At 41.2% G+C, this 11,105-nt stretch overlaps 1 protein-coding gene across 1 annotated transcript; it reads right to left on the minus strand.

The window, feature by feature from the left end:
• Positions 1-528: 528 nt before the first annotated feature.
• Positions 529-10,768, minus strand: pcca (propionyl-CoA carboxylase subunit alpha). Its single transcript, XM_057047560.1, has 23 exons — positions 10,640-10,768; positions 9,636-9,713; positions 9,376-9,423; positions 9,156-9,224; positions 8,717-8,830; positions 8,563-8,616; positions 8,122-8,253; positions 7,844-7,880; positions 7,220-7,298; positions 6,974-7,076; positions 5,317-5,411; positions 4,781-4,931; positions 4,487-4,630; positions 3,889-3,963; positions 3,126-3,194; positions 2,947-3,022; positions 2,637-2,850; positions 2,448-2,550; positions 1,848-1,946; positions 1,714-1,767; positions 1,247-1,387; positions 1,083-1,160; positions 529-910 (listed from the first exon to the last, which is right to left on the minus strand). Exons 1-23 carry the CDS (start codon positions 10,691-10,693, stop codon positions 842-844), a joined length of 2,136 nt encoding a protein of 711 aa, XP_056903540.1. The 5' UTR covers positions 10,694-10,768; the 3' UTR covers positions 529-841.
• Positions 10,769-11,105: the final 337 nt, after the last annotated feature.

The raw sequence follows: 11,105 nt of genomic DNA on the forward strand, positions 1-11,105 counted from the left end.
AAATTTATATACAAGTCAGTAGATCAGGATTAGTTTCTGAATTTAAAAGGGATCGACTAGTTTTCAAAAACAAACTTATTTGAATATTTCCTCCAACGTGTTAGTCATAGTAGATTATAGTGTATAGGAAGCACATACACGCATAGTTGAGGTGACACCATGTTCAGAACTCCACTGAAGATAGCTTTTTCTATATTTGTCAGTTTAAAACAGCACTTTTAATGCCATCAGGAATTTTTTTGAAAGTTCAAATATCAGTTTTTGAAATGCAAGTTTTCCATTTGAGGTGAGAAACCACATCCCCCCCCCCACCAAAACATTGTTAATTTATATACTAAACTGAATTTGTCAAAGCAATTTTTTTTCTCTTTTGGGGAGACTTAACACTAGATGTGCATTATTGCCAGTCAATACAAGTCAGATTACCAACTCGTGAAATATAAATTAAAGCAGCATGCAACCCACAAGGTCCTTGTGATTCTGCAGAATATATTGTAGATTTGTTTTGAAGTACAATTTAGGCAAAAGTGAGAAGAGTGTTATTTATTTTCAACCAAAACATGAACAGTCAGGTTTAAAAAAAGTGGAAAGTGTTTTATCCCCAGATGGCTGCATAGAGAAACATAACGGAGGCAGGCATGTGGAGAAGACACAGCTGATACAACTCAGTTGCGAGACACCCTCCAGACAATAATCTTTACTAAAGGGCCATTTATAAACACACGGAGGCAAAAAAAAAGAAAAAAAGAATCCAGTCAGTTTGCCAGCGTGGATCTTCCTGTGAGGATGGAGACAGATTAAGGCTAATCCTGGTGCCGAGGTCACACCTTGACAGCGTGTTCTATTCCAGCTCCACCAGCAGGTCTCCCTCTCCCACTGTCTCCCCTGGTTTACAGTGGACATTCTTAACCTGGACACACACACAAGGGATCCATCAATTGGGTGTTTTGGTAACAACATGTGTGCATTCTGTTTTAAAGATATTTCCATCTAGCATTACTGAGGACTGAATTATGGTGCAATCCTCTCAGAACATGGACTTTAAATTCCCCGAGCGCCTTGGTTAGAACAGACATGTTTACCTTTGCTTGCTTGACTGCTGTCAGACTGTTCTGCATCTTCATGGCTTCAATCACACAGATCTCCTGACCCTCTGCGACCTTAACACACCCACACCAAACACATGTTCGTAAGATTTGGCCCGGTTGCCCTTGGAAGACTATAACTGGTCTTGGATCAGACCTACCGTGTCCCCTGGCTTGACGGACACGGCCACCACGGTGCCCGGCATTGGCGAACGCAGGATACTGCTGGTGTCTTCAGAAACCTTCTCCGGCATGTAAGAGTTTAACTCTGCTGCCAACTTGGACAGAATACGAACCTGAAACTACATTAGAGCCATAAAATGTAAACAAGGGCAGCAGGAGTGGAAGCCATCCAAACGCCACTGATCAGGGAAACGATCTAGAACACAAATATTGTCACACTTTTCACCAATACTTTAGAATAATTAGCATTAAAGATCCAGCCTCATCAACACAGTGCAATGTTGTCAAATATAATCGTGTGCAAGTGTTTTCTTTATGAGCAGAGAGGCTGCTGCCTCCATCCTTTAACTGTTCCCTTCAAGCATGTTAAAATAAGCCAACGGCTCAGCGTGACCCAACAGCAGCGGCTGTGCGATTACGTCATAACCCAGAAGTGCAGCCTTACTGTTGTGCCCATGTACTGCAGGAGGATCCTTCCAGAAGCATCTCTGGACAGACACTGAAATGAAGGGAGTGACAGCATTACGTGACCTCGACCTGTTTGGGGAGCGATTGGAGGTATTCTGTATCTGGGGGTACCTGTAGTATTCTCTCTGTGCCATTAATTGTGACTGGCAGCAGAGGGGAGGCCAAATTCCACTGGCCGCTGACCTCCACCTTTTCTCCATCCACTTCCACCTGCACACAAACAGAAAAAGGAACGTCGAGCGCTACGAAGAGACCTCGTAAGCAATAGTCGAGTAAAAGTAAAGATATTCAATTTCCCTACGGGGATGAATAAAGTACATCCTGAATATCCTACTTCAGTCCAATAGTGGCATCTGGGAGTCACAACTGACTTTCAGATCAAGGAAAGAAAGATTTACTGCATGTTTAATACTAAAATACTGCCCTATAAGTAGAAAGTAGTCAAGTTCTACTTGTATTAATGTTGTACAGAATATTTACAGCTATTCCACATTATATAAATCACACACTAACATGGGGCTGATTTTAGCTTCATTGGAGCTTCTAAAATCATCTAACCAGCTTGATGAATGGGTCATTTGCTTTTTATTACAGGAGTGATGAGGTCAGGACGTCTCTATCCGTTTAGTTCAGAGCGCAGGGCTGCAGCCAAGCACAGTTAAAACAAGGATGTGCAATGAACCGATTCCAGGATGCAAGTTTATCACTCACCACAAACACATTCTGGGACTTGGTAACCACCACAGAATGACCTCCCTCCCCCAGCTCTGCATGCAGCTCCCACTGGTTCCATTCCACTGGGCTAGAGGACACCCTGCAACACAAGTACAGACTTCTTTTTACTGGATATTTTACTGGAATGGACATTCCTGTAGAAAAGGCCTCTGCCGACACCCTCACCTCAGGTTACCAAGGACCTTCTGAGAGCGCAGCTGAGCGGTGATGTAGAGAGCGGCTGCTGAGGCCAGCAGCTCCCGGCGTTCCGTCACGTCAAGCTGATGACCCTTGAAACCTTCTGGGTAAACCTCTGGCAGGAAGTTGGTGCTGATGTCCCCAGAGATGAAGCGAGGGTGGGTGATTATTTCACGCAAGAGAGGAATGTTGTGGGTCACACCTGGTGTGGAGGACAGGAGATTTATACAGGTGGTCACATGGTTAAAAAATATAAAAATAAAACCCTACAGTTCATTTAATAAATCAGTTTACAAACCTCTGATGACGTAGTTATCCAGAGCAGCTTCCATCTTGCCCAAAGCTTCAGCACGTGTGGCGCCATAAGTAACCAACTATAGATAAAAGACAAAAAACAAAGAAGCGCAAAAGTTGTGTTATGAGCATCCGTTATGACATGAAATCATCCAACCTGTGTATATTCACCACAACACTGACCTTGGAGATCATGGGGTCATAGTAGATGCTGATGTCACTTCCCTCCTGGATGCCGCTGTCGACACGGACCTGACAGGGAAAGGTTTGAATTCAGGGTTCAGGCTGAGCGGAAGGAGATTCTGATTGCATTTGTACAACAGACAAAGTCACAAATGGTGTCTGAAAATGATCCAAAAAATAAATTACGACTTAAATCACACATCCCAGAAACATTCCAGATGAAACTGTAGGGGCACGACACAGAAACCCACTGAACTCTGGACTGAAGGCAGAATCACACCCAAACTCAAAGTGGACCATCGGTGCCTTTGTTATCCAGGAGCTGCTGAGCCACGGCAGCCAAACACTTCTGGTATTGTGCACCAGAAGGAACCAGGTCCCTCCACACCAATATGGCAGCAGAAAGTTCTGAACAACATGTGATGCTGTGAGCAAATGCCTAACTCATGGAGTCTTAAGTATAATTTTGTAGAGCTCTGTAGCATTCCTCCTGGTCCCAATTAGAACCCAGCCCTCCAGGAGTCTAGCATCATCAGCTCCACACTCTCCCTCTGTGCTGGGAGACAATAAACCTCTATGCTGCATATGAATCTGCCATCCCAGAGGAGCTCCATGTACCACCTCATGCGCCCTCTAGTGGTGGAGGAAAATTCCCAAATTAGCCATGAAGTCAGAAGTGTGATTAACTCAGTTATGAGAATTGTGTGTTACCTTCATTTTTTAACAGTGAATTCAGAGCCCCTGCAGTATGTGACAGACTCACGTTGCTGAGGTTGAGCGGCTCCTGGTACTGAGACAGACGTCCAATGGAAGGAAGACCAAATGATTTGTATGGATCCTAACAGGAGACAGTTCGCCACAAAAGCTTGTTAAACGTCGGAAAAGACAAACTTTTTTTTTTTTTTTTTTTTTAACTCATCATTTTTATGAGGGTTATTGTTTGTCTGGGAAAAACTTAAGATTTGAGTCAAACATAATTAAGAGCAGCTTTGTCATTTTCAGCTTAAATTTCCTGTCGTGGAACTGTTTTAATGTCAATATAACAAGTTTTACAAATCAGACTTTAGCTGCTTGTTGGCCACACAAATGACCCGTTAGGGACTAATTATTGTTACTCATTAAAAGTGTGCCTGTTGGACGTTTATATTTACTGCACTGCTTTAGTCAAGGGTAAATTGCAATAGGAACTTTAATCACATAATGAAATGTGTCACTAACTTAAGTCTAATAGAATGAAATTTAAAATAATTCAGATTAATTGCAAACACCTCTATAGCCAATCTAGTAAAGGCTTCTAATCACACTTGTTAGTCAGTTCTTAAATTTTGTTAATACTATTTCACAATATGGCCCTTGCACACCTCGGCATAGACGCGGCTCTCGATGGCCCAGCCATTTATGGGGATATCTTCTTGCTTGTGATTCAGCCTGTAGCCTTTGGCCACCCTGATCATCTGCTCCACCAGGTCCAGCCCAGTAATACACTCAGTTATTGGATGTTCCACCTGTCAGGAAGCAGGAAGACTCATCTCTGTACTGCAAGGGCCGACAGCCATAAACAGGCACCACATTAATCCTACATACATTTGCTACAGATTTGTAACCAGGCGTCTGTGGCTATCATCTTAGTGGATATATACAGTCACTGCGCTGACCTGAAGACGCGTGTTCATCTCCAGGAAGTAGAAGTTTTTCTTTGAATCCACCAGAAACTCCACGGTACCAGCGGAGGAGTACTCGACAGCTTTGGCCAGTTGTACAGCCTGCTCTCCCATCGCCCGTCGCGTTACTGGGTCAAGGAAAGTGCTGCAGAGACCAGAGCCAAATGTTTTACATACATGTCAAACACACAGAAGTTCTAAATCTAAAGTGTTTATCCAAACTTTGTTAATCTGCCCAAGTTTTGATACATGGTCATTTTAAGTTCATCCTGCTTTTGTTGGAGACAGATTTTAACTCCAAAGCAGATGTTACAAATCAAATTCTAATCCGACCTCCCAATTCATGAATATCCCCAGCAGTTTGTATCTTCACCTAAACTCATCCCATCACTTTAAAGAAATCAGATTACTTTCTACCACTGTTGATCATCCTTTACTTGGATTGTCGTTACTATGCTGCTAAATATAAGACGTGCTCGATGATCACTGGTTCACTGAAACATGCGATTACTAAAGAGGTTCTAACGGACCTGGGCGCCTCTTCCACAACCTTCTGGTTCCTCCTCTGGATAGAGCACTCCCTCTCATTCAGCCACAGGGCATTACCATGTTTATCAGCCAGCACCTACAAGAGAAAAGAAAATAACTCCGGCATTGGGATCAGGATAGGGCACAAAACTGAAGTCCATTTGAAAAATATGGCCTCAGTGGTGGAGGAGAGAATAGTGGGTTTGGGGGGGGGGGGGGGGTGGGCACACAAATGGACCTCACTGGATCAGTATATGGAGCTCACAACTGAATGCTGTAAATACTATTCTAAAAGGTTGGACCCCCTTTGAAATCCACAAGAACAAATGTCAAAAACCATCAAAACAAATTAATGAGTATATTCCATTAAGATCAAAAGGAATCTGGTGAGTGAAAGAAATTAGGACAAAAGAAGAGACTTGGAAGCATTTATATTTACCTCCTAATTTTTTCCATTGTGCTCTTCGAGAGAGTCACAATGGTAATAAAGTTGAAATACAACTTCACCCTCTTATCGCCCAAAACAAATGTTCCTTTTACATTATGCTTAACAATTTGAAAATAACCAATCCACCTGTCCTCCAATGTACGTAGGGGTTACATATGTTATTTTCAGTATGATAATTTTAGTTTTTATTATCTTTCCATAATTTAAACAAGAACATTCAGTCAGGTTCAATTTTACAGATTCAAATGAAGCGAAATGAGTGAATGGATAATGAATGTATATATTGGATTCAGTCACTTCAGACATTTTCAAGATCAAATGTAGCATTTGTTTGTCTCAAATTCATTTGAAACACTGTTTACAGATTTTATAGCTGCATTGTTTCAAAGCAAAAATACTCTGTTCTTTTAATATACATTTATGTTAAAGTAATGAGTATGGCAGACATTTCAGTAACCTCAGGGTCTGAACAAAATTGTAAATTGTGAGTAACTTTGAAAAGAGGTACCAAAAAAAAAACAAAAAAAAAAACCCAGACGATTGGTGGAGAAACAGTCACTCAACATGGATTTATTTTCCCCTTAATTTCCCCCTTAACTGTCAAATCAGAAGCCAACTTCAGTCGTGTGTTCTCCTCAAAGGTCCAACACTGATAACTACTGTGTTTGAGCATCCCAAGTTTAGTTCCATCGGTACGACAGAAGCAGTCATACGTTAGTCTCAAAAGTTGACCGATGTTGTATTTCGATTTCTCAAAGTGCATGGTGGGGGGAGAGAGAGAAAAAAAACAAAAAACAACCTAACCCACCTCCCTCCTCCCCCATGAGTGGCCCAAAATACACTTCCTCAGTGAACCTGAACAGGACACAATACAGACCATAATAAACAGGGCAATGACAGGAGAAAAGACCCAGTTCCCTTCCTGACCACTAGGGGGACGTCCCAACAGAGCAAAAACCTTGGGGCAGATCTTTAAACACTGTACATTTGCAACTGCCAAGACAAACCCCAAACTGATGTTTCTGTTTGTGTGCTTCAATATCTGTTGATAAAAGATCGTGCACAACTGATTTGGATGAAAGTTTCAGAGATAAAGATCAGATCTAAAACCCAAACCAAGGTTCAGCGTGCTATAAATGTTTCCTGTTTACACAGATGGATCTACACGATAAACATGTGTGCATTTTGTCAACAGCAGACGTGTGTTGCACCTGTATCTCGATGTGTCTGGGATTGTCTATGTACTTCTCGATCAGCAACCTGTCATCTCCGAAGCTGGATGCTGCTTCCTGGGATGAGAATCGGAAACCTTCCCTGTAACAGAGTCAGAACATGTAAAATGAGCAACAGGAAGTATAAGGGGATAAAGTGTCAAGAATAGAAACCAAAAATGTCCTTTTCCTAACAGTCACAACAAGCCGCATCAACAGATGCGGTACAAGCCAAGGAAAACATACCTGGTCTCCTCATCGTTCCAGGCAATCCGCATCCCCTTTCCTCCCCCTCCTGCAGATGCTTTGATCATCACAGGATACCCTGCCGACAAAACACTACAGATCAAACCCACATGATTCCTCAGCAACAGTTTAGTTGTACTTGTTTCAAACCCTCCAAAATAAAATTTACATACATTTTCCTGGAGTGAGCACATGACAACACAACAAATTATAGTAATGAGCATCTCGTCTGCCTCGAAGTCAAATAGGTGAATTTGTTCCCTGTAATATCAAAACTCCAGGATTTTGAAGGAAGCACGTTTAGAAAAATGAACACTCCAGATTTATGACCCCTTTAAAAATGACACTAAAGACATTATCTGGGAAGATTTCAGAATGTATTTGGAAATATCCCAGTCAGGTAGGTGATGACTGCGCCTAGTGGTTAAACTGTAATAGCACCCCGTTTAGTGCAAGAGATTTTAATTTTATCAACTCAAGAGAAAATTAAGCTATGGATCAATTGGGCACATACTGCCATTTAACAATACAGGCATCTGCTGTTAACATTGGTAATTAATTGGCTTCCAAAACCAATAAATATTATGAAGAATGCCATAGGAGGAGGTGGAGAAACAAACTCACCAATTTCCTGAGCGATCTTCACGGCGTCTTCAGCAGTCTGATACAGAGAATGGTTCATGATCAATAAGCTTTAGCCAAACTGTTCAAAGCTGCAGCAAACTTGTTTTAGGTAAGCAACATGCATCCAAAATGTCTTTTAAAACTCTTCCTAATTATTGTAAAGATGCTTTATTATGTATAGAGGCCCTGACAGAGGGTCAGCACTCGTAACCATAATCAGAAATCCAGTTTTAATTTTTCCTTTTATCATCGAAAAGGGATTCCAAGCGTGACCGTACCTTCACAACTCCATCAAATCCTGGGATAGTGTTGACCTTGGCAGCTTTAGCGATGAGCTTGCTCTCTATCTTATCCCCCATAGCATGGATAGCGTGGGTGTCTGGGCCAATGAACATCACACCCTCTGCTGCCTAATGAGAAAACAATTATACAAGTGCTATATTGCTTTTCCAATGCTTCAGAGTCAAAGACAGGAAAGCAATCAACAACCAGCCTCTGCTCTACTCTAAAGATCTCACATTAAGTAAATATTGCCACTCCATTCTTTACATTTTAATACAGTTTAACAGAATACATTACCGTATAGCAAAAGGCTAAAAGAGTTAAACTGCTTTGGGTTCAAATAAATCAAGTCAGGAAGAAGTTCTTGTGTATAATATTAGACTCATGTTAATAGGGTCAAAATGAGATTAGCTTGTGTCCGTCTCCTTGATACGTACCAGCCGCTTAGCAAACACTTTGTTTTCAGAGAGAAACCCATAACCAGGATGAACCTGTAAAGAAACAAAGGCAGCATCAGCCAGACTGATCAATAAATGGTGCTGATGGAACAGAGCAGTTTAACATCTGTCACCAACGCGTAACAATACTCACAGCTTGAGCGCCAGTCAACCGGATGGCATCCATGATGGCGTCCATGTTTAGGTAGCTCTTGTTGGTGGGAGCAGGACCCACACACACTGCTTCGTCAGCCATCTTTACATGAACCTGAGCACAAATTAAACTAAGATTTAATCAAATAATGCAATTAAAGGCTTTAATAGGTTTAGGGTCATTTCTAGTTTAGTTTGTTTTTTTATTTTCCTTAGAGTGGCCATTTACAGAAAACTAAGTTTATAAAGTATGAATAGTAAAGAATACCTAAACTATTGCCATTGGATTTTGGCTAAATTCCATAACAAATGTGCCATGTTTGTGCTAAATTTACTTTGAATATTTAACAAGAGCTCATTGGTTGTAGATTCTTAGTATTTTACACTAAAGTCGTAATTGTATCGTTTGTTTTTCAACAGTGTAGTTTTCCCCCACTCACAGCACTGGAATCCACATCACTGTGTACAGCTACAGACTGGATTCCCATTTTCCTACATGTCTTGATGACCTGGTGAAAGAAGAAAACAAGATTTATCATCAGTGGAAAGAAAAAAAAGAAAAAGAAATAAGCGACTGATGGGACCAGCTGCAGTGAGTCATCAGTAATCTGATGCAGCCACGTAACCTGCCGTGCAGCCGTGGGTGTCAGCCAGCCTTACCCTGCATGCAATCTCTCCTCTGTTGGCGATGAGGATCTTATCAAACGTCTGAGGGGATCAGAGAACAGATCAGTCCAGAGTATCACTGACACGTTTGACTCAAAGAAGACGTTTCCTAATAACCTTTATTGATCCCACAGGTGTTTGCAGGACATTATAGAACACTGGGCCTCAGTTTTACATTATTTTCTGTGCAAAGAGCTACTGGTTAAATATTATTAAGCTTTACAGTCAACAAGTAGATGGTGTGTTGCTGATACCTTTTCTGTGTCAGTGGAGGTGGTGGAATACAGAATGCTGCTGTTTACAGTACAGCACCTGGGCTGGAGGGAACCATACTGGGGGGAAAAACAGTGATGTTATCAGTCTGAACGGTTGTCATGTCATTTTAATTTTTGCATTACTGCAGTAACTTAATGAAACAAGGTGCTTGTCAAACTAAACTTAGAACTAAAGCCACTTGAGACATAAAGAATCATCCAGACATAACAGAGCAGATAGGGGATCATTTCCTTTATCTTGATAATGAAAGGTGGGTTTTTAGCATAGCTGTTTGCATAAACTTGAAATTCATTCTTTATCAGAAAGGATAAATGAGTTTACTCAATGACAAACAAGGGGGATTAGGATTTCCAGTGAGACAGCACATATTCTTGGCAATGTTACTTAACTTTATACACGTAGTTTATAGAAGTGTAATATTGCTTTCTGTGATGTACAGGTGCAAAGGCTTCCAGGACAAAATCTGATTACAGTCAAGTATGAGACCTTTCAAGGTAATCATGTCAAACATCTTTTATTGTATGTGTACAGTCAAGCTAAAGAAACCATACAGTAATTTCAACGTTAATGTGCGGAGGCTGGATTCAGAGAAAGTGAGGCCAACCATGGGTCCACAAACAGAAAACACCAGCTTCGTTGTCAACAATCTAGAAGTCGTAGGCAAAGTTAAAAGACGCATATTTACACCATCAATTTGTAAAAAGAATGTTTAAAGACATGGCTAAGGCAATTTACATTTCAAGTAATTAGTTTTATACTTTTCACCAACTTTTTCTGCAGACTGTCTTTCAGTACCTGGCGTGTTTTAACTACTTTTACTGGGTTGCGTTCAGGTACTCCGGGTGTTAGTTGGCCGCGGACGGCGTCGGAAACTAGAGTCGCTGACGCGACAACAGCAACAAGACAGACAAACTAACAACACCTAAACCGTTGTTGACGTGTCGAGCTCGCTTCCCGCAGAACCCCCAAACGTGTAGCTCACCTTTACAGCAAACAGCAGCCTGTTCAGTGATGGAGAGAGCCTGTGCGCCGCCATGTTGAAGACGGTGACCGACAAACGCTCTTCCGACGTGATGATGTCAGCGCTTTATAAAGCCCTGATTGGCTGGAATGGAGGCGTCTTCTCGGGTTTTTTTTAGAGAAGGGGCGGGGCAGAAAACTTTATAGAACAATAGAGGTTGACAAACAATTCTTGGAATGTGGTGAAAAAAAGAGAAAAGTATGAAGTTCCCATGGCTTAATAGTGTCTGTCAGGAACTTTTGACATTAGACTCTAGGCTTTTTTTATGTTTAAAATATCTATTTCAAACACAATTATTTTCCAATTTAATGAATGTGATTGTCTGCATTAAAAAATGTGTTTTACCAGGTTTTGTTTAGATAATCAAATTATGATTATTATTATTAAATATGATCACAAAACACTAGGCACAGATATCCAGATACAT

Source organism: Takifugu flavidus, chromosome 11, assembly GCF_003711565.1.
Source record: "Takifugu flavidus isolate HTHZ2018 chromosome 11, ASM371156v2, whole genome shotgun sequence".
Lineage (NCBI taxonomy): Eukaryota > Metazoa > Chordata > Actinopteri > Tetraodontiformes > Tetraodontidae > Takifugu > Takifugu flavidus.

What these genes read in the sequence shown, in the direction of transcription:
- pcca (XM_057047560.1), bottom strand. Translation starts at nt 10,693, where the DNA reads ATGGCGGCGCACAGGCTCTCTCCATCACTGAACAGGCTGCTGTTTGCT. An exon ending in GGTTGACTGGCGCTCAAGCT is followed by an intron (nt 8,617 to 8,716) that starts GTGAGTATTGTT and finishes GTTTCTTTACAG; the next exon opens with GTTCATCCTGGTTATGGGTT. An exon ending in TGGAACGATGAGGAGACCAG is followed by an intron (nt 7,077 to 7,219) that starts GTATGTTTTCCT and finishes ACTCTGTTACAG; the next exon opens with GGAAGGTTTCCGATTCTCAT.